We start from the raw sequence: 25,059 nt of genomic DNA on the forward strand, positions 1-25,059 counted from the left end.
CAAAGCAAGCACATCAACTACAGAGCTCTGCTGTACATTTTCTGACCCTAAATGTCTATTCTCACTAGCTCTTTCTCTTTTCATTTTATATATTTAAAATTCCTGGCATATTTCAAATATAAAGAAATATATAAGAATAAAACAAATATCCTTTTATAAGCCATCCAGCTTTTGTAAATCCACCCAGTTTCCACCATGCATTACAATCTCTCCATTCCTGTGGTCTATCTACTCAAAGGAATATAATGCAGTCATTAAAGATTAATTTCATGAAGGATGTGGAACAGTGAAAAGCGCTGTGTATTTCCAAGGACGTAAATAGAATATTTTAAATATCTAAGGAATCAATGCAAATGAATATATTAGGGAATTCTAGTTTCACCTTAATTTAATCCACTTCCCAATTTTTGTAAATCAAAAGATGGGAGGGATGGGAACCTGAAAGAGACTATAAACACAAAAAAGAATCTAACTTTATTTCAAATGAATCATATAATTGGGTTGAATGGGGATAAAGAGAACTAGGTGACATAACTTTTAAACAGAGTACTTCATCTCTACATATGATCTAAAAAGACCTGTAAAAAAAAAATTCCTGAACACTACCAGGTGTGTGTTTTGCAGTGACATTATTTAGCAACTCTAAAGCTACTTGCTGCATATTGGAGGACTGAACAAATGAGTAAGCAGATTGATGACTGGGAGCCTACTTCCAACTATTGAAGACCTAAATATGGAATAGGGAAAGACCAGAAAGCAATAGTTACTTGAAGTGGAAGCTATCAGTATTTTACACACACACATATACATGAAGGATTGCTATCCCAGTAACAAGGAGAACATACAGCCCCTAGGTCTTGGTTTCCCCAAAGGATTCAGGGCTCTGTAGAATCTGTGGTCGCAGCAGGCAATATACAAGATAAACCCAACCTTATTGTACCAGAAAACAAAAGTTCATACTGATGATAGAGAAAGAGACGTGGGGGAGAAGGCAAAGCTCTTCTAACAGTAGAAAGCCAATCGCTAAATATAGAAGGGATGATGGAGCAAGAAAGTCATCCTTTTGCAATCATGACAGTAATAACTGATTCACAGAAGAATATCCACGAATGCTAAGACTAGTAGGTGAAGGTTATGATGAAGCAGTTATTACACAGTCTCCAAGATTTCCCCACAAATTAGTTATTAATTTCAAAGGCAAACAGCAATTTTACTGTGGAGAAATCTAGTAATTATCAGTGTATCCAAGTGATCAAAGCCACCATCACCAATGAAACAAATACATCTTTCCTGTTCTAATGCACTGAGAAGTATGCATCATTCGTGGAACACTCATGCCACAGTTAATTTGAATCTAATCATGATGAGTCAAACCCCCCATTTAGGGACACCCTACACATTAGCTTGTGTTCTTCAAAATTACCAGTTTCATGGAAGACAAAGAAAGGCTGTGGAACTGATCCAGAATTAAAGACTAAAGAAACATGACAATCAAATGCAGGTTATGACACACCTTAAGAGTAGATCCTGATATAGGAAAAAAAAATGCTACCAATATATATATTGGGACAACTGTGGAATCTGAATAAACTGTAGATTAGAAAATATCATAGCAATGTATGACAGTCTTAAAATAGGTTTGCAAATTCTTTGACACTCCTCTCATGAAGTAGGGTTCATGTCCCCTCCCTTTGCTCCTGGTTAGGCTTTTGTGACTGTCTCAATAGACTGACTGGCAGATTGACTGTTACTTCCAAGGTTAGATTAGCAAAGGCCATGGTACTTCCGCTGGTTTTTCTTGGCAGACTTTTGAGCCACCACATAGTGTCCAGTTAGTATGAAGTTGTCATGCTGGAGGCCACACAGATTTGTAAAGACAAGCCAGGGCTGTCTGGGTTCTCAGTTCAAGTACTAGATAAACAGGTCTGCTTGTAATCACATTAGATACCCAAAAGATATAAAGGAATTCTATTATTCTTACATCTTTTCTGAGTGTTTAGAATGAGCTAAAACACTCTAATAGAAGCATTTCAAAAAATTAAAAATTTACTGTAATGGGGAATTCCCTGGTGGTCCAGTGGTTAGGACTCCACACTTTTACTGCCAGTGGCCCAGGTTCCATCCCTGGTCAGGGAACTAAGATCCTGCAAGCCATGAGGTGCAGCCAAAAAAAAAAAAAAAATTACTATAATGCCCTTAGGTATCTCATATATATATATATATATATATATATATATATATATATATATATATATATATAAAAAAATAAAATGACATACATGTATGATATTATTGTATGTATGGCTATGATCTGGTTACTTTTAAAGGGAGGGCATCACAGTAAATTTAGATATCATTTCATAAAAGATTCTATGTCTCTGCCCACTTTCCTCAGCATATTCTGGGTATCTACTAATGTCGGTAACTATGAACTTATCTTTTCTCATTTGATTCTGCATAGTATTCCACAGAATGGCTAAGCCACAAATTATTTTTGTCAGATCCAACTGATGAATGCAACGTGTGCTATTACCAATAATGCAATGGTGAACATGCTTTATGTACATCCGTAACACAAGTTTACAGGCCATGAGATAAAGCAGTTAAGATTTAGCTGTAAGGGATTTTCATTTATTTTATTGTCCCAGTTTTACTGCTTTGGTAAAATGGATAATGGCCACTGTAAATAATTTTTCAAAAAGGTAAAGAAAAATCATCCGAACCCTCTATGCCAGAGTAAACCAGGTGGTATATTAATATCTTTCCACCTGGGACTTCCCTCCCGGCACAGTGATTGAGAATCCGCCTGCCAATGCATGGGACATGGGTTCGATCCCTGGTCCGGGAAGATCCCACATGCCGCAGAGCAACTAAGCCTGTGTGCCACAGCTACTGAGCCTGTGCTCTAGAGCCTGAGAGCCACAACTACTGAACCCACGTGCTGCAACTACTGAGCCTAGAGCCCATGCTCCACAACAACAAAAGCCACTGCAATGAGAAGCCCGTGCACCGCGACAAAGAGTAGCCCCTGCTCACCACAACTAGAGAAAGCCCACACACAGCAACGAAGACCCAACACAGACAAAAAAAATAAATATATCTTTCCACCTATTAGTGCTATGCACATAATCACATCTTCAGGTACACATCCCCTTATTACTTGAATTATACCAGGAAGTCTCTAACCTAGTTTTTTCGTGGATGACGAATTTTTTCCTGTCATTATACATCTATATCATATTTTTTCATGGCTATATATTAGAATATATTTATGTAAATATTTTGCTGATACTTCCTTTTTAAAAAATTCAGTATAAACATCTTTGTGTACAATCTTCCTTACTGTTGCTATAATCTCCTAAGCAAAACCTCTAATGCTAGGATTTGCCAGGGCAGACTATTTTGATACCTATTGACCAGCAAATGTTCACTCCTACTAATAGGTGTTGAACACAGAATGCTGTGTATATGACAGTTAATCTAAACTGATAACTTTAATGAAATCTCAATCAAAATCCAAGAGGTTTTTTGTCTACCCCACCCCATTTTTAGAGGGGGAACAATGGGGGTGGAATGTGACAAAATTAATATCCTTGGTTTCTGCCAAAGCTCCTGCTTAAAGAGGTCTGGATGAAGGACCATGAATAGAAAAGGCAATGTGACCTGAGCCTGAATGGAAATAATGCAAAGAAACCGATTATTAACAATTCAAGTTTACTAAGAAACTTTTTGTTACTGGTAACTACTTTTAACACTTTCAGAGTTACAGTAAAACCCTAAGGAATTAATTAGTGTTCAAAATTTCCAATCATATAAGTTGCAGTATGTTATTAGATTAAAAAAGTCTTTCAGTCTATAAAATACAAACTAATGATGCTAAATATTACACTGCACACAATGGGTGATTCTGTACATATAACTGAAGCTGGATGGAGGGTGGCAGCCATTCATAACTATTGTGGATGGCTATTATATGACTCTGATTTCAGGAAATATTAATTGAAGTACAATCTTATTAAGGCGACTTGCAGGATTCTTCTTGAGTGTGTTATGAATTTAGGATAGGAAGCCAACCAGAATTTTCAAATATTTGTCCTAATTAGAGGGATTTCCTCCCCTTGGTTCAGTAATTGCCAGGCACCTGTTAGGAACCAAGCACAGTTCTACACAGTAGAGACAGAATGGTGAAAAACAGCCCTCCCTATGTGGAGGGTACACTGCAGTTGACATCTATTGTTTGTCCATCATTATACTTTTGTTCAAGTCCTGCCCATAACCTTCATGTACGGTAGATGCCAATGATTCTTCTCTTGTGTCACATCTTGAGAATCGGGGCATTCAGAGCTCTGGTATAACCACTGACCATATTTATAGAATACGTTTTCCTTCCTCTGTGAAACCTGATGTTAGTATAAAGAGTTCACCTCCCAACTGGATCTTTAAAAACACAGCATTTTACAGAACTTCTTTCCCATGAAGATTCCTTGATGTTTCCAAGTTCTGCAGGAACTTCCCACAACTACGAGCACAGACTTTCCAATAGAGATGAAGACGTGGATTAGCTGGAGGCCATGCCTCACCTTCCAATTCTACAGGTTCCCTCCAGTGTGGACCCTCTGATGGTAAACAAGATGTGACCTCTGGCTGAAGCCCTTGCAACATATATCACATATGTAAGGCCTCTCTCCGGTGTGGACCCTCTGATGGGTGTGGAAATGTGAGGCCTGGCTGAAGCCCTTACCGCACTGCTGACACGTATAGGGTTTCTCTCCCGTGTGGACCCTCTGATGAGCACTGAGCCCGGCGCTCCAGCTGAACTCTTTCCCACACTCCTCGCATTTGAATGGTTTCTCTCCAGTGTGAATTATCTGATGGACTTGGAGATTCGACCTCTGGCTGAAGGCCTTACCACATGTATCACATTTATATGGCTTCTCTCCCGTGTGGACTCTCTGATGGGCTTGAAGATGGGAGGCCTGACTGAATCGCTTCTGACACGCATCACATTTGAAGGGCTTTTCCCCCGTGTGGACACTCTGATGAGCTTGAAGGTTCGAGGCCTGACTGAAGCCCTTCCCGCACTCCTCGCACTTATAGGGTTTCTCTCCTGTGTGGACCCTCTGATGGTTGTGAAGATTCAGGCTCCAATTGAAGCGCTTCCCACACACCTCACACTTGTAGGGTTTTTCTCCAGTGTGGACTCTCTGATGGGCTTGGAAATAGGAACTCTGGCTGAAGCCCTTCCCACACACACTGCATCGAAACGGCTTCTCTCCTGTGTGAACCCTCTGGTGGCTCTGGAAGCTTGAGGCCGAACTAAAACCCTTCCCACACTCCTCACATTTGTAGGGTTTCTCTCCCGTGTGGACGCGCTGGTGACTGTGAAGGTTGAAGCTCAGGCTGAAGCACTTGCCGCACTCCTCACATCTGTAGGGTTTCTCCTCAGTGTGGACGCGCTGGTGCGTGTGAAGATTTGAGCTACAGCTGAAGCGTTTCCCACAATCTGCACACTTGTATGGTTTCTCTCCAGTGTGGATTCTTTCGTGGGCCTGAAGGTGGGACCTCTGGGTGAAGCCCTTCCCGCACACCTCACACTTATACGGTTTCTCTCCCGTGTGGACTCTGCAGTGGATGTTGAGGTCTGTGCTACGACTGAAGCCCTTCCCGCAGCTCTCGCATCTGTAGGGCTTCTCTCCGGTGTGAATGGGCAGGTGGGCGTACAGGTGTGAGGTCTGATTAAAGCTCTTCCCGCACTCGTGGCATGAATAGGGTTTCTCCCCTGTGTGGACTCTCTGGTGAGTCTGCAGGTTTGAGCTCTGACTGAAGCCCTTCCCGCACTCGTGACACCAATAGCGTTTCTTCCCTGGGAGGACACTCTGTTGAATGGGACTAGCTGAGCTATAACCACTGCCCTTCTCAAGTATCCTGTATGTAGGGGACTTCCTGCCCAAGTGTACCTGCTGATGAAGTTCAAGGCTGGTGTGGTCACTGAATCCTTTCTCACGTTCGTTACACTGGTAGGTTTTCAGTCCAGTTTGAATGATACTGCACGGGGCCAGAGGTGATGCCTTTAAGAGATCTCTACCACACTCTCTGTTGCCGTGAGCTTTCTCTCTTTTGTACACCGTGTCATCATCGAGGTGGGGGGAGATACAACTGAAAATATCAGCACATGGAACAAATATACAGAACTTGTTTTTCACTGGAGTCAGCTTACAACTTCTCTGATAATTCTGAGTCCCATTCAGATAGAGTTTATTCCAGGAATTCTGAGCTCTCCCAGTTGGAAATTCTTGATTTTCAATAACATTAGAATGATCCTCTAGAAGAGTCATTAAACAGCTGTCTTCCACAGAAGCCTGAATGGACACTCCTGCAGGGGAATTATGCTGTTTGGGGGACTGAGAATTCTTTCCGTGAATACTTATCACAGAGTCCTGACTTCTGGTTAATTTGCTCACAACGTGTCTCTTGATGTACCAGCACGAAAGCTCTCCCAATGAAAGAAGTCTGACTCCTGTTTCATGAAGAGTCTCCGTCTCATTGTGATTCCTGGCTCCTGCAAGGAAAACAGTAAGGAATTAAGGACGGAGAGAGTGACGGCAGCAAGATGGTGGGCTAGGAAGCTCCAAGCCTTTGCTCCTGCCACGAGAACATTAAATAAACAAGTAGAGAGCAGTGAAAATGACTTCATAGGAATTCTGAAAAACAAAGGTCTACAGCAACCAAGAGAACGTCCAATCAAGAAAAAGCCAAATTTGAAAAGGTAGGATATTTGGGATCAGTCCAGAGTGAGGTTGCCCATATCCCTGGCAGATCTCTTAAGGATACAGACACGGGAAAGACCAAAGGCCTGGACTGAAAAGCAGCAGCTAAAAGCCAGCCAGAGGCATGGAAGTGTAATACCAAAACATATTTGATCTACCTGAAAGAACGCAGAAAAGGACAAAGAGATGAACAAAATAGATGAGACCTCCCCCAACAAAAGCAATTGCAAATATACCCGGTTTCAGTAAGTATATTATGTGGAAGTGCACTCCCCTAAAATCAAAAGGCAGAGATTGGCAGAGAATATAAAAAGCAAGGTTCAACTACATGCTGTCAACAAGGGATATGTTTTAAATACAAGTAAGCAAAAGAAAAAGGGTAGGAAAAGACGTATCATACAAATATCATGCAAAGCCTAAGAAAGCTGGAATGGCTAAACAGACAAAAAGACTTTACAAAATAGAGCACTCTTAGATACAAAGACATTTTATGACAAGGATCAGCAGATGTAACAATTACAAATGTATATGTATCTAATAAAGGCTCCAAAATAAATGAAACAAAAAGAGGGAACTAAAATGAGAAATGGACAATCTACAGACTTGAAGATTTTTTACACACTTATTAGACCATTAAAAAAAATCAGCAAAGCCATACAAGATCTGAACCACTATAACCAAAACGAAACTTATAGGTCACTGCACCTAACTGCAGTACATACATTTTTTTTTCAAGTACATATAAAACATCCATCAAGATAAACCATACCCAGGGCTATAAAACAAATTTTGAAAGATTTTTAAAGACCATAGCAGAATTAAAATCAAAACCAACACGCAGAAAAGGCCTATAAGAAATCACATGGGAAACTAGAAAATATTTTGAAATAATAATGAAAGAAAATAGTATCACAATTTCTGGCATGCAGTTAAACAGCACTCAGATTATTTATACCTTTAAATATTCATATAGAAAGCAAGAAAGGCCTAAAGTCAATAACCTAAGGTTCCAATTTAAGAAGCCATAAAAGAAGAGGAAATTAAAGGAAATAGTGAAAAGCAATTAAACAAGGGGGAAAAAAAAATCAAGGAAAACAAACTGAATCAAGGAAAAAAATAGAAAAGACAAAACACACCATTGTAAAGCAATTATACACCAATAAAGATGTTAAAAAAAAAAAGACAAAAACTACCAACATCAGGCATAAAAGATGGGATATTACTAAAGAAAGATCATAAAAGGCATTAGAATAAGGGGATATATTCAACAACTTAGATAAAATATACCAATTCCCTGAAACATATAAATCTGTTACAAGAAAAGCAAAATATGTAAGTAGTTCATGAACTGAAATCATAAATAAAAACATTCTCACAAAAGGACCAGACAACTTCACTGGTGAGTTCCACTAAGCACGTAGGAAAGGAATAATACCAGTCTTACACAAACCCTTGCAGAAGGCCGAAAAGGAGAGTATACTTTCTGAGGTATTGTGTATAATAAGGCCTGTATTACCTTGATATCAAGATAGACGAAGACATTGAGTACAAAGAAAATTACAGATCAAAATCCCTACATAATGTAAGTGTCAAAATCCTAAACAAAGAGAAAATCTTGTTTTCTATAATACACAATAAAAGGGCACTGTTAGTAAGTGGGGTGAATCCTAGGAATGCGAGGTGGTTCCAACACGTGAAATCATCGTGCTTCATGCTCCTTGAATAGCATAAAGCAGGAGGACAAGATGGCAGAGAAGAAGGACTTGAGCTCACCTCCTCTCATGAAAACACCAAAATCAATTACTTCTCAACAACCATCAACAAAAAAGACTGGAACCTATCAAAAAAGATATTCTACATCCAGAGACAAAGAAGAAGCCATAACAAGATGGTAGGAGGGGCACTTCTGTGATATAACCAAATCCATACCTGCCGACTGGGTGACCCACAAACTGGAAACTAATCATATCACAGAGGCTCTCCCACAGGAGAGTTCTGATCCCCATGGCAGGCTCCTCAGCCTGGGGGTCTGGCATCAAGAGGAAGAGCCCCCAGAGCATTGGGCTTTGAAGGCCAGTGGGGCTTGATTTCAGGAGCTCCACAGGACTGGGGGAAACAGAGACTCCACTCCTGGAGTGCGCACACAAGGTAGCATGTGCACCGGGACCCAGGGCAAAGCAGTGACTCCACAGGAGCCTGGGCCTGACCTACCTGTGGGTCTTGGAGGGTCTCTTGGGGAGGCAGGGGTCAGCTGTGATCCACTGCAGGGGCAAGGACACTGGTGGGGGAGCCCCCAGGGAATAGTCCTCAGCGTGCGCTCTCCTGGAGGTCACCATTTTGGCACCAAGACCTGTCCCCACCCAACAGCCTTCAGGCTCCAGTGCTGGGATGCCTCAGGCTAAACAGCCAACAGGGTGGGAACACAGCCCCACCCATCAACAGACGGGCTGCCTAAAGTCATCCTGAGCCCACAGTCACTTTTTGACATGTCCCTGTCCACCAGAAAGGCCTGCACAAGCCCCTGCACCAACCCCACCCACCAGGGGGCAGAAGCCAGATGCAAGAAGAAGTACAATCTGCAGCCTGTGGAATGGAGCCCATAAACACAAAGTTAGACAAAATGAGATGGAAGAGAAATATGTTGCAGATGAAGGAAGAAGATAAAACTCTAGAAGAACAACTAAGTGAAGTGGAGATAGGCAATCTGCCTGAAAAAGAATTCAGAGTAATGATAGTGAAGATGATCCAAGATCGTGGAAAAAGAATGGAGGCACAGACCAAGAAGATACAAGAAATTTTAAAGAACAGATGAACAATAACTGAAATGAAAAATATACTATCAGGAATCAACAGCAGAATAATAGAGGCAGAAGAACCAATAAGTAGCTGGAAGACAGAATGGTGGAAATCACTGCTGCAGAACGGAATTAAAAAAGAAGAATGAAAAGAAACGACAGTCTGAGACCTCTGGGACAACATTAAATGCCACCAACATTTGCATTATAGGAGTCCCAGAAGTAGGAGAGAGAGACAAAGGGCCTGAGAAAATATTTGAAGAGATAAGGGACTTCCCTGGTGGTGCAGTGGTTAAGAATCTGCCTGCCAATGTAGGGGACCAGAGTCCTGGTCCGGGAAGAGCCCACATGCAGTGGAGCAACTAAGCCCATGTGCCACAACTACTGAGCCTGCATGCCACAACTACTGAAGCCCATGTGCCTAGAGCCCATGCTCTACAACAAGCCACCGCAATGAGAAGCCTGTACACCGTGACGAAGAGTAGCCGCTGCTCGCCACAACTACAGAAAGCCCAGGCTCAGCAACAAAGACCCAATGCAGCCAAAAATAAATAAATAAATTTTTAAAAAAAGAAGAGCCAAAAACTTCCCTAAAATGGGAAAGGAAACACTCAAGTCCAGGAAGTGCAGAGAGTCCCATACTGGATAAACACAAGGAGGAACAAGCTGAGACACATATTAGTCAAACTGACAAAAATTAAAGACAGACAAAATATTAAAAGCAACAAGGGAAAAGCAACAAATAACATACAAGGGAATTCCCATAAGGTTATCAGTTGATCTTTCAGCAGAAACTCTGCAGGCCAGAAGGGAGTGCCAGGATATATTTAAAGTGATGAAAGGAAAAAACTTACAACCAAGAATACTCTACCCAGCAAGGCTCTCGTTCAGATTCGATGGAGAAATCAAAAGCTTTACAGACAAGCAAAAGCTAAGAGAATCCAGCACCACAAAACCAGCTTTATAACAAATGCTAAAGGAACTTGTCTAGGTGAAAAAAAAAAAAGCCCACAACTAGAAACAAGAAAACTACGAATGGAAAAGCTCACTAGTAAAGGCAAACGCACAGTAAAGGCAGGATATCATCGACACACAAATATATCAAAACCAGCAATTGTGAAAAGAGGAGAGTACAAATGGGGAATATTGGAAAAGCATTTGAAATTAATAGACCTGCGACTTATAGCAGTCTGTGTATATATACAAGATTGTTTTATCAAAACCTCATGGTAGGGGGACCTTGAAGATGGCGGAAGAGTAAGACGCGGAGATCACCTTCCTCCCCACAGATACACCAGAAATACATCTACACGTGGAACAACTCCTACAGAACACCTACTGAATGCTGGCAGAAGACCTCAGACCTCCCAAACGGCAAGAAACTCCCCACGTACCTGGGTAGGGCAAAAGAAAAAAAAAAGAAAGAAAAAACAGAGACAAAAGAATAGGGACGGCACCTGCACCAGTGGGAGGGAGCTGTGAAGGAAGAAAAGTTTCCACACACTAGGAAGCCCCTTCGCGAGCGGAGACTGCGGGAGGCGGAGGGGGGAGCTTCGAAGCCGCGGAGGAGAGCACAGCAACGGGTGCGGAGGGCAAAGCGGGGAGATTCCCGCACAGAGGATCGGTGCCGACCGGCACTCACCAGCCCGAGAGGCTTGTCTGCTCACCCGCCGGGGCGGGCGGGGCTGCGAGCTGAGGCTCTGAGGCTTGGGTTTCGGTTTCGGACCAAGCGCAGGGAGAGGGTTGGCGGCTTGAACATAGCCTGAAGGGGTTAGTGCACCACAGCTAGCCGGGAGGGAGTCCGGGGAAAAGTCTGCACCTGCCGAAGACGCAAGAGACTTTTTCTTCCCTCTTTGTTTCCTGGTGCGTGAGGAGAGGGGTTTAAGAGCGCTGCTTAAAGGAACTCCAGAGACGGGCGCGAGCCGCGGCTAAAAGCGCGGACCCCAGAGAGGGGCGGGAGACGCTAAGGCTGCTGCTGCCGCCGCCACCAAGGGGCCTGTGTGCAAGCACAGATCACTCTCCACACCCCTCTTCCGCGGAGCCTGTGCAGCCCGCCACTGCCAGGTTCCCGGGATCCAGGGACAACTTCCCAGGGAGAACGCACGGCGGGCCTCAGGCTGGTGCAAAGTCACGCTGGACTTTGCCGCCGCAGGCCCGCCCCGCACTCCGTGCCCCTCCCTCCCCGCCGGCCTGAGTGCGCCAGAGCCCCCGAATCAGCGGCTCCTTTAACCCCGTCCTGTCTGAGCAAAAAACAGATGCCCTCCAGCGACCTACACGCAGAGGCAGGGCCAAATCCAAAGCTGAGCCCCTGTGAGCACAAAGAAGACAAAGGGAAATCTCTCCCAGCAGCCTCAGAAGCAGCGGATTAAAGCTCCACAATCAACTTGATGTACCCTGCATCTGTGGAATACCTGAATAGTCAACCAATCATCCCAAATTAAGGAGGTGGACTTTAGGAGCAAGATCTATGATTTTTTTCCCTTTTCCTCTTTCTGTGAATGTGTATGTGTATGTTTTTGTGTGAGATCTTGTCTGTATAGTCTTGCTTCCACCATTTGTCCTAGGGTTCTATCCGTCCATGGTTTTTTTAAAAAACTTTTTTCTTAATAATCAATTTTAATTTTAATAACGTTATTATACTTTACCTTCGTTCTTTCTTTCTTTCCTTCCTTCCTTCCCTCCTTTAGACAACGAATCATCCGAAATTGAGGAGGTGGTCTCTGACAGCAAGATTTATAATTTTTCCCCCTTTACCTCTTTTAGTGAGGGTGTATGTGTATGCTTCTGTGTAAGATTTTGTCTGTACAGCTTTGCTTCCAACATTTGTCCTAAGGTTCTATCTGTCCCTTTTTTTTTCTAAATAAGAATTTTTTAATTCAATAATTTTATTATACTTTTATTTTTACTGTATCTTCTTTCTTTTTTCCTTCTTTCCCTCCTTCCTTCCTTCCTCCCTCCCTCCTTTCTTTCTTTCTTTCTTCCTTCCCTCCCTCCTTTCCTTCTTTCCTCATACTTCTACTAATTCCCTCTACTTTTTCTCCCTTTTATTCTGAGCCGTGTGGATGAAAGGCTCTTGCTGCTCCAGCCAGGAGTCAGAGCTCTGCCTCTGAGGTAGGAGAGCCAACTTCAGGACACTGGTCAACAAGAGACCTCCCAGCTCCACATAATATCAAACAGCGAAAATCTCCCAGAGACCTCCATCTTAACACCAGCACCCAGCTTCACTCAACGACCAGCAAGCCACAGTGCTGGACAATCTATGCCAAACAACTAGCAAAACAGGAACACAACCCTACCCATTAGCAGAGAGGCTGCCTAAAATCATAATAAGGCCACAGACAACCCAAAACACACCACCAGATGTGAACCTGCCCACTAGAGAGACAAGATCCAGCCTCATCCACCACAACACTGGCACTAGTCCCCTCCACCAGGAAGCCTACACAACCCACTGAACCAACCTTAGCCACTGGAGACAGACATCAAAAACAGCGGGAACTACGAACCTGCAGTCTGCAAAAAGGAGACCCCAAACACAGTAAGATAAGCAAAATGAGAAGACAGAAAAACACAGAGCAGATAAAGGAGCAAAATAAAAATGCACCAGACCCAACAAATGATAGAGGAAATAGGCAGTCTACCTGAAAAAGAATTCAGAATAATGATAGTAAGGATGATCTGAAATCTTGGAAATAGAATGGACAAAATGCAAGAAACAGTTAACAAGGACCTAGAAGAAGTAAAGATGAAACAAGCAACGATGAACAACACAATAAATGAAATTAAAAGTAGTCTAGATGGGATCAATAGCAGAATAACTGAGGCAGAAGAACGGATAAGTGACCTGGAAGATAAAATAGTGGAAATAACTACTGCAGAGCAGAATAAAGAATGAAAAGAACTGAGGACAGTCTCAGAGACCTCTGGGACAACATTAAACGCACCAACATTCGAATTATATGGGTTCCAGAAGAAGAGAAAAAGAAAGGGACTGAGAAAATATTTGAAGAGATTATAGTTGAAAACTTCCCTAATATGGGAAAGGAAATAGTTAATCAAGTCCAGGAAGCACAGAGAGTCCCATACAGGATAAATCCAAGGAGAAATACGCCAAGACACATATTAATCAAACTGTCAAAAATTAAATACAAAGAAAGCATATTAAAAGCAGCAAGGGAAAAACAACAAATAACACATAAGGGAATCTCCATAAGGTTAATAGCTGATCTCTCAGCAGAAACCCTACAAGCCAGAAGGGAGTGGCAGGACATACTGAAAGTGATGAAGGAGAAAAACCTGCAACCAAGATTACTCTACCCAGCAAGGATCTCATTCAGATTTGATGGAGAAATTAAAACCTTTACAGACAAGCAAAAGCTGAGAGAGTTCAGCACCACCAAACCAGCTTTACAACAAATGCTAAAGGATCTTCTCTAGGCAAGAAACACAAGAGAAGGAAAAGACCTATAATAACGAACCCAAAACAATTTAGAAAATGGGAATAGGAACATACATATCAATAATTACCTTAAATGTAAATGGACTAAATGCTCCCACCAAAAGACAAAGATTGGCTGAATGGATACAAAAACAAGACCCTTACATATGCTGTCTACAAGAGACCCACTTCAGACCTAGAGACACATACAGACTGAAAGTAAGGGGATGGAAAAAGATATTCCATGCAAATGGAAACCAAAAGAAAGCTGGAGTAGCAATTCTCATATCAGACAAAATAGACTTTAAAATAAGGACTATTAGAAGAGACAAAGAAGGACACTACATAATGATTAAGGGATCGATCCAAGAAGAAGATATAACAATTGTAAATATTTATGCACCCAACATAGGAGCACCTCAATACATAAGGCAAATACTAACAGCCATAAAAGGGAAATCGACAGTAACACATTCATAGTAGGGGACTTCAACACCCCACTTTCACCAAAGGACAGATCATCCAAAATGAAAATAAATAAGGAAACACAAGCTTTAAATGATACATTAAACAAGATGGACTTAATTGATATTTATAGGACACTCCATCCAAAAACAACAGAATACACATTTTTCTCAAGTGCTCATGGAACATTCTCCAGGATAGATCATATCTTGGGTCACAAATCAAGCCTTGGTAAATTTAACAAAACTGAAATTGTATCAAGTACCTTTTCCAACCACAATGCCAAGACTAGATATCAATTACAGGAAAAGATCTGTAAAAAATACAAACACATGGAGGCTAAACAATACACTACTTAATAATGAAGTGATCACTGAAGAAATCAAAGAGGAAATAAAAAAATACCTAGAAACAAATGACAATGGAGACACAACGACTCAAAACCTATGGGATGCAGCAAAAGCAGTTCTAAGGGGGAAGTTTATAGCAATACAAGCCCACCTTAAGAAGCAGGAATCATCTCAAATAAACAACCTAACCTTGCACCTCAAGCAATTAGAGAAAGAAGAACAAAAAAACCCCAAAGCTAGCAGAAGGAAAGAAATCATAAAAATCAGATCAGAAATAAATGAAAAAGAAATGAAGGAAACAATAGCAAAGATCAATAAAACTAAAAGTTGGTTCTTTGAGAAGATAAACAAAATAGATAAACCACTAGCCAGACTCATCAAGAAAAAAAGGGAGAAGACTCAAATCAATAGAATTAGAATGAAAAAGGAGAGGTAACAACTGACACTGCAGAAATAAAAAAGATCATGAGAGATTACTACAAGCAACTCTATGCCAATAAAATGGACAATCTGGAAGAAATGGACAAATTCTTAGAAATGCACAACCTGCCAAGACTGAATCAGGAAGAAATAGAAAATATGAACAGACCAATCACAAGCACTGAAATTGAAACTGTGATTAAAAATCTTCCAACAAACAAAAGCCCAGGACCAGATGGCTTCACAGGCGAATTCTATCAAACATTTAGAGAAGAGCTAACACCTATCCTTCTCAAACTCTTCCAAAATATAGCAGAGGGAGGAACACTCCCAAACTCCTTCTACGAGGCCACCATCACCTTGATACCAAAACCAGACAAGGATGTCACAAAGAAAGAAAACTACAGGCCAATATCACTGATGAACATAGATGCAAAAATCCTCAACAAAATACTAGCAAACAGAATCCAACAGCACATTAAAAGGATCATACACCATGATCAAGTGGGGTTTATTCCAGGAATGCAAGGATTCTTCAATATACGCAAATCTATCAATGTGATAAACCATATTAACAAATTGAAGGAGAAAAATCATATGATCATCTCAATAGATGCAGAGAAAGCTTTTGACAAAATTCAACACCCATTTATGATAAAAACCCTGCAGAAAGTAGGCATAGAGGGAACTTTCCTCAACATAATAAAGGCCATATATGACAAGCCCACAGCCAACATCATCCTCAATGGTGAAAAACTGAAAGCATTTCCACTAAGATCAGGAACAAGACAAGGTTGCCCACTCTCACCACTCTTATTCAACATAGTTTTGGAAGTTTTAGCCACAGCAATCAGAGAAGAAAAGGAAATAAAAGGAATCCAAATCGGAAAAGAAGAAGTAAAGCTGTCACTGTTTGCAGATGACATGATCCTATACATAGAGAATCCTAAAGATGCTACCAGAAAACTACTAGAGCTAATCAATGAATTTGGTAAAGTGGCAGGATACAAAATTAATGCACAGAAATCTCTGGCATTCCTATATACTAATGATGAAAAATCTGAAAGTGAAATCAAGAAAACACTCCCATTTACCATTGCAACAAAAAGAATAAAATATCTAGGAATAAACCTACCTAAGGAGACAAAAGACCTGTATGCAGAAAATTATAAGACACTGATGAAAGAAATTAAAGATGATACAAATAGATGGAGAGATATACCATGTTCTTGGATTGGAAGAATCAACATTGTGAAAATGACTCTACTACCCAAAGCAATCTATAGATTCAATGCAATCCCTATCAAACTACCACTGGCATTTTTCACAGAACTAGAACAAAAAATTTTGCAATTTGTATGGAAACACAAAAGACCCCGAATAGCCAAAGCAATCTTGAGAACGAAAAACGGAACTGGAGGAATCAGGCTCCCTGACTTCAGACTATACTACAAAGCTTCAGTAATCAAGACAGTATGGTACTGGCACAAAAACAGAAAGATAGATCAATGGAACAGGATAGAAAGCCCAGAGATAAACCCACGCACATATGGACACCTTATCTTTGATAAAGGTGGCAGGAATGTACAGTGGAGAAAGGACAGCCTCTTCAGTAAGTGGTGCTGGGAAAACTGGACAGGTACTTTTAAAAGTATGAGATTAGATCACTCCCTAACACCATACACAAAAATAAGCTCAAAATGGATTAAAGACCTAAATGTAAGGCCAGAAACTATCAAACTCTTAGAGGAAAACATAGGCAGAACACTCTATGACATAAATCACAGCAAGATCCTTTCTGACCCACCTCCTAGAGTAATGGAAATAAAAACAAAAATAAACAAATGGGACCTAATGAAACTTCAAAGCTTTTGCACAGCAAAGGAAACCATAAACAAGACCAAAAGACAACCCTCAGAATGGGAGAAAATATTTGCAAATGAAGCAACCAACAAAGGATTAATCTCCAAAATTTACAAGCAGCTCATGCAGCTCAATAACAAAAAAACAAACAACCCAATCCAAAAATGGTCAGAAGACCTAAATAGACATTTCTCCAAAGAAGATATACAGACTACCAACAAACACATGAAAGAATGCTCAACATCATTAATCATTAGAGAAATGCAAATCAAAACTACAATGAGATATCATCTCACACCAGTCAGAATAGCCATCATCAAAAAATCTAGAAACAATAAATGCTGGAGAGGGTGTGGAGAAAAGGGAACACTCTTGCACTGTTGGTGGGAATGTGAATTGGTTCAGCCACTATGGAGAACAGTATGGAGGTTCCTTAAAAAACTACAAATAGAACTACCATATGACCCAGCAATCCCACTACTGGGCATATACCCTGAGAAAACCAAAATTCAAAAAGAGTCATGTACCAAAATGTTCATTGCAGCTCTATTTACAATAGCCCGGAGATGGAAACAACCTAAGTGCCCATCATCGGATGAATGGATAAAGAAGATGTGGCACATATATACAATGGAATATTACTCAGCCATAAAAAGAAATGCAATTGAGCTATTTGTAATGAGGTGGATAGACCTAGAGTCTGTCATACAGAGTGAAGTAAGTCAGAAAGAAAAAGACAAATACCGTATGCTGACACATATATATGGAATTTAAGAAAAAAAAATGTCATGAAGAACCTAGGGGTAAGGCAGGAATAAAGACGCAGACCTCCTAGAGAACGGACTTGAGGTTATGGGGAGGGGGAAGGGTGAGCTGTGACAGGGCGAGAGAGAGTCATGGACATATACACACTAACAAACGTAGTAAGGTAGATAGCTAGTGGGAAGCAGCTGCATGGCACAGGGATATTGGCTCAGTGCTTTGTGACAGCCTGGAGGGGTGGGATAGGGAGGGTGTGAGGGAGGGAGACGCAAGAGGGAAGACATATGGGAACATGTGTTTATGTATGACTGATTCACTTTGTTATAAAGCAGAAACTAACACATCATTGTAAAGCAATTACACCCCAATAAAGATGTTAAAAACAAAAAACCTCATGGTAACTGCAAACCAAAAATCTACAATAGATACACAGAAAAAGAAAAAGGAATCCAAATACCACAAAAGATAGTCATCAAATCACAAGAAAAGAGAACAAAAGAGGAAGAGAAGCAAAAAGACCTACGAAAACGGTCCCAAAAGAATTAACAACATGGCAGTAAGAATATACGTATCAGTAATTACCTCAAACCTAAATGGATTGAATACTCCAACCAAAACACACAGACTGGCTGAATGGATACAAAAATAAGACCTGGATATCAACGTATGTTTTCTCCAAGAGACCCAATTCACATCTAGGGACACATGAAGACTGAAAGTGAGGGGATGAAAAAAGATACTCCATGCAAATGGGAATCAAAAGAAAGCTGGAGCAGCAATACTCATATCAGCCAAAATAGACTTTAAAATAAAGACTGTTACAAGAGATAAGGAAGGGGGCTTCCCTGGTGGCGCAGTGCTTGGGAGTCCACCTGCCGATGCAGGGGACACGGGTTCATGCCCCGGTCCAGGAGGATCCCACGTGCCACGGAGTGGCTGGGCCCGTGAGCCATGGCTGCTGGGCCTGCGCGTCCAGAGCCTGTGCTCCGCGACAGGAGGGGCTGCAGCGGTGGGAGGCCCGTGTACTGCAAAAAAAAAAAAAAAAAAAAAAAAAAAAAAGGATAAGGAAGGACACTACATAATGATTCAAGGGATCAATCCAAGAAGATATAACGATTGTAAATATATATATGCACTCCACATATAGAAGCACCTCAATATATAAGCACCTCAATATATAAGGCAAATGCTAACAGCCATAAAAGGAGAAATTGACAGTAACACAATAATAGTGAGGGACTTTAACACCTCACTTACATCAATGGACAGATCATCCAGCCAGAAAAATTTATAGTGTATTCCATCCCAAAGCAACAGAATACATATTCTTCTCAAGTGCACATGAAACATTCTCCAGGATAGATCACATGCTGGGCCACAAAGCAAGTCTCAGTAAATTTAAGAAAACTGAAATCATATCAAGTATCTCTTCCGACAACAATGCTATGAGATTAGGAATCAACTACAAGAAAAAAAACTATAAAAAACACAAACACATAGAGGCTAAACAGTACGTTACTAAACAACCAATGGATCACTGAACAAATCAAAGAAGAAATTAAAAAAAAAAACCTAGGGACAAATGAAAGTGAAAGCACAGTGATCCAAAACCTATGGGACAAAGCAAAAGCAGTTCTACGAGGAAGTTTATAGCAATACAGTCTTACCTCAGGAAACAAGAAAAATCTCAAACAACCCAACTTTGCACCTAAAGCAACTAGAGAAAGAACAAACAAAACCCAAAGTTTGTAAAAGGAAAGAAATCATGAAGATGAGACCAGAAATAGAGACGAAGAAAACAAAAGATCAATGAAACTAAAATCTGGTTCTTTGAAAAGATAAACAAAGTTGATAAGCCTTTAGCCCAACTCGTCAAGGAAAAAAGGGAGAGGGTTCAAATCAATAAAAATATTTACACAGAAAAAAACAGCATAAAGGAGAAACTCTTACAATTGTCTGAAAAAATGCGAATAAGCATTTGACAAATTACCATACCCACACATGATAAAAATGCACATTAAATTAGAAAGAGAAAGGAACTCAGTCCATTAAGGACACTAAAAAATCACCTCCAGTTAACACCATGCTCAGTGAGGAAAGACTGAATGCTGTCTACCTGCATTCAGGCAGAAGGAAACAAGAGGCATACAGATTGGAAAGGAAAGTAAAATAATGTATTTACAGAAGTTATAAATCTATATATAGAAAAATCTTTAGGAATGTACAAAAATGCTTCTAGAACACGCGAATATAGGAAGATTGCAGGCTACAAGAACTGATGTACAAAAATCAACTCTATTCCGACAAGCAAATAATTGAAAAACTGAATTAATTCCATTTATATAGCATCAAAACACAAAACACTTCTGAAAAATTAGAGATACAATTCCTATAGGCTACATGCTATAAAAGGTGACACTGTGATTTATAATAAATGTTTCATCTTCTCCCATGGTTCCTGGCTCACAGCTCCCAAAACCCTTGGAATTTCCTGAGAGATAAGAGCAATCAGAGCATCTTTTGTTCTAATATTTAGTCTTTTATCCTCTGTTCCTGAAATGGCTTCAGAGCCCTAAGGGTGAAATGGGTGTCTTATTCATGATGAGCCCTGGGATGCTGAACCTATGATTAAGGCCAACCAGATCTTCAAATTTACTCAGTTGAATTTTGTTTTTTTATCAGATTGGTGGCAGTGACAAGATCCCAAGTGGAACTTCTGAGCGCATTCAGAAGAAATACAGGCACGGCGCCCTGGAAAACCATTCTGAGTTCAGTCTTTCTTGCCGTTTCTGAGGGCTGCTGGTACATGTTATAAGTGTTTCAGAAATTGTGTGATATCTCCTGCTATAAAATGTCTGTCACCTAAATTGAGGCTCACACCAAAAGGACTGAACCCTAGCATCAGGGAACTGCCCTCGCTTCTCAGGCAAAGGTAGCAGCAGTAGAATCTATAGATTGTGGGGCATGTGGATGAAGTCCATTCTGCTTCTGCAAAGAAAGACCCCTCAATGCCAAACTTTTGCCACGCTGATGTCCTTGTCACCTGGCAACAGTCTGCTCCTGTGTCAGATAAACTGAGACAGGTAAACAATGGCTGTAAATTCAACAAACAGTCGGGGCTCTGGGAAAACCAAGATATATATGGCCACTTGGTTCTTCCCAGTTCCCTGGCAAGCCGCATTTTTTGGTGTTTGCATTCCTTCACCCACCACAGTGCATTTAAAAAAAACTTTTTTTTAAGTCAAAACTCTCTGTACAGCCTGGTGACTATGGTTAATAATACTGTATTGCATATATGAAAGCTGCTAAGAGTAGATTTTAAAAGTTATCATCACAAGAAAAAAAATTATAACTGTGTGGTGATGGATGTTAACTAGACTCATCGTGGTGATAGTTTTGAGACATACACAAATGTTGATTCATTATGTTGGACATCTGAAATTAATGTTATATGTTAATTATATCTCAATTTTAAAAATTAAAAAAGAAAAACTATCTTTGTCCCTGGAGGTGTCCTCTTTCTGGACCCTCTGAATACTTTGCAGCTGGACTTCATTCAAGTGCCACTCACTATGCGTCATCAGTCTGGATGTTTTCCAGATAGTAAAGCCTTTCCCTGCTGCAAGACCAATGCCCTCATCGTGGCAAAGACACTATTAAAGAAGGTGTTTCCTGCTTGGGGTACACCTTCCACAATCTCCAGTGATCTAGGTACCCGCCTCACTGGGTATATCACACAGAAACCTTGTAAACTTCTTGGAATGATCACTGCCCTACTGGCTTCAATCATCAGGCAAGGTCAAGAGAACTAATGGAAAAAACCAGATTCAAGCAAAACGAGTGTTAATTATGTGGGATGACATGAACTGGGGAGGATGCTCTGATATTTTCGTTTTCCCATTTTAAGGAGACCTTGATCTCTTAAGTTACATATGACTTACAGAAATCTGGTAAAATATACCTTTGTGAGCAAAGATGAAACATCTACTTTTTCTCCTTACCTGATCCTTCCAGAATTCAGAAAGTCTCAGTGAGTACCCTTATTTTCCTGATAGTATATTTGTTCACATAAGTTCAGTAAGAATCTGTTCTCCCTGTGACAGGACACAATTAGAAACACTGGCTGTGTTACCAAGGTTTTGACTGAAATGTCATATTTGAGATACACGTAGACTCATATATGACCACACAGCTTCAAGGAACTGCTTGGAAAAATCGAACTGGTACCTTGCATACACAGTTCCAGGAAACCAGTCTTAAAAAAGAGTTTTTAAATAATCAGGCCAAATTTAACACAAACCTTTGTTTTGTTTTTTTTTTAAAAAAAAGGAGGTGGAGTAATTGTAGAGGAAAAAAAATTATGTTTCCACCTTTGTAGATATTAGATTCTAGTCCTGCTAATTGTGTTGGAGGTAATGTTATCTGTAAACTGGACTGGATCCTGAATGTTTTCTAGTTTCCTCCAATATCTGGCTCTGACTCACCAAACTAACACTTGCAATTTTCTCCTACCCTTCTGATTTGGAATCAGGAGGAAGGCAGCCCCCGAGCTCCGTCCGAAGGGACCTCACCAAGTGCTCCTGCCCACTGACACTGCAGGGAAACTAGAAGGTACTGAACCCTGGATGTACATCCCACGGCTAAAAAGACACCCCACCTGACACCAGGTCCTATACAGATGCTGGGGACCTCCAAATCAAGGTGACGGGCGAGAAGCAGCTGACACCAAGGTCGACTGCTTCTGCCCAAGAAGCCAGATCCAGGCTTCACCTAACCGTGAAACCCCTTCTTTCCTTTTCTCTGGCATTGGCCTGCAGAGATTATGCCCTCATCTGCATCCCCCAGGCCACTGCTAAGGGGGTTAACCTCTGGAATTTAGAATAGATTTTTCTCCCAGCCTGAAATATAAGTTAACTGACCCCTGGCTTGAATAGGCACAGGCAACAATTCTTACAAATGAATCCATTAACAGTGCCACCTTCATGGAAGTAGTTTGTGCCCTGACAAGACTTATCTTTGTCTGTGGTGGTTATGTTTCTCCTTGGGCCTACGGATGCCTAGATGGCTGGTGCACAGCTGGGCAATGCCTCTTGGTTATCAAACCGTGCCCCTACCTGTTCTAGCAAGGACCTACCAGGAGGCTTTTCATGATTCGGGGTTTGCTTCCTTTGGTAGGGCCCGACTTCCCCGATTAGGAGCAGATATGAATGAGACTGTCATCAGAAACCACTCCTTAACTCCTGAAGAGACTCTTGAAGAGACTGTAGATTTCACTGCTAAGACGTTAGCTGCCCAGCAGAAACATGTGGACCCTCCGGCCAAGGCCACTCCTGATGACAGCCCCTGATTATCTTTTAGCTGAAGGAGGAGGTGCCTGTGCTGTGGCCAACATCACCTGTTGCACCTGGGTTAACACTTCTGAGGAAGCTGAAACTCAGGTACAGAAGTTCATTGAGGAGGCCACCTTGCTTAAGAAGATGACTCTTTTGATACTATACATAGAAAACCCTAAAGATGCTACCAGAAAACTACTAGAGTGCATCACTGAATTCGGTAAAGTTGCAGGATACAAAACTAATACACAGAAATCTCTTGCATTCCTATATATTAACAATGAAAGATCAGAAAAAGAAATTAAGGAAATAATCCAATTTACCATCACATCAAAAAGAATAAAATACCAAGGAATAAACCTACCTAAGGAGGCAAAGGACCTGTACTCTGAAAACTGTACTTAAGGCACTAATGAAAGAAATCAAAGATGACACAAACAGGTGGAAAGATATACCATGTTCTTGGATTGGAAGAATCAATATTGTCAAAGTGACTGTACTACCCAAGGCAATCCACAGATTCAATGCAATCCCTATCAAGTTACCAATGGCATTTTTCAGAGAACTAGAACAGACACAAAAGACCCTGAAGAGCCAAAGCAATCCTGACAAAGAAAAATGGAGGACTTCCCTGGTGTGCAGTGGTTAAGAATCTGCCTGCCAATGCAGGAGACACGGGTTCCAGCCCTGGTCCAGGAAGATCCCACATGCCACAGAGCAGCATAGCCTGTAGGGCACAACTACTGAAGCCCGTGTGCCTAGAGCCCGTGCTCCACAACAAGAGAAGCCACTGCAATGGGAAGCCCACACACCGCAACGAAGAGTAGCCACTGCTTGCCACAACTAGAGAAAGCCTGCGTGCAGCAACGAAGACCCAATGCAGCCAAAAATAAATAAATAAAATAAATTAAAATCCAACAAATCTATGGTTACCAAAGGGGAAACGTGGGGGATAAGAGGGATAAAGTAGGAGCTTGGGATTAACACACACATACTACTATATATAAAATAGATAACCAACAAGGGCCTACCATATAGCACAAGGAACTCTACTCAGTATTCTCTAATAACCTATATGGGTAAAGAATCTGAAAAAGAATGAATATATGTATATGTATAACTGAATCACTTTGCTGTACACCTGAAGCTAACAACATTGTAAATCAACAATACTCCAAACAAATTTTTAAAAAAGGAGGGAAGGAGCTTCAAGATGGTGGAGGAGTAAGACGTGGAGATCACCTTCCTCCCCACAAATACATCAGAAATACATCTACATGTAGAACAACAACTACAGAACACCTACTGAACGCTGGCAAAAGACCTCAGACTTCCCAAAAGGGTCTTGGTGCTCTGGCCAGGTGTCAGGCCTGTGCCTCTGAGGTGGCAGAGCTGAGTTCAGGACATTGGTCCACCAGAGACCTCCTGGCTCCATGAAATATCAAATGGCGAAAACTCTCCCAGAGATCTCCTTCTCAACACTAAGACCCAGCTCCACTCAACAACCAAAAAGCTACAGTGCTGGACATGCATGCCAAGCAACTAGCAAGACAGGAACACAACCCCACCCATTAGCAGAGAGGCTGCCTAACATCATAATAAGTTCACAGACACCCCAAAACACACCACTGGACGTGGTGCTGCCCATCGGAAAGACAAGATCCAGCCTCATCCACCAGAACACAAGAACTAGTCCTCTCCACCAGGAAGCCTACACAACCCACTGAAACAACCTTACCCACTGGGGGGAGACACCAAAAACAACGGGAACTATGAATCTTCAGCCTGCAAAAAGGAGACCCCAAACACAGTAAGTTAAGCAAAATGAGAAGACAGAGAAACACACAGCAGATGAGGGAGCAAGGT

General features: G+C 41.2%; 1 protein-coding gene across 5 annotated transcripts in view; it reads right to left on the reverse strand.

Annotated features, from left to right (window-relative positions):
* Positions 1 to 3,697: 3,697 nt before the first annotated feature.
* Positions 3,698 to 25,059, reverse strand: part of LOC101274919 (zinc finger protein 235) — a 59,386-nt gene continuing 38,024 nt past the window's right edge. For all 5 annotated transcript variants that reach the window (XM_033430777.2, XM_033430776.2, XM_033430779.2 and 2 more), the window contains one exon: positions 3,698 to 6,559. In XM_033430777.2, the coding sequence (XP_033286668.1) occupies positions 4,590 to 6,559 (1,970 nt within the window). In that variant the 3' untranslated portion in view covers positions 3,698 to 4,589. The remainder of the gene's footprint in view (positions 6,560 to 25,059) is intronic.

This window comes from Orcinus orca, chromosome 20, assembly GCF_937001465.1.
Source record: "Orcinus orca chromosome 20, mOrcOrc1.1, whole genome shotgun sequence".
Lineage (NCBI taxonomy): Eukaryota > Metazoa > Chordata > Mammalia > Artiodactyla > Delphinidae > Orcinus > Orcinus orca.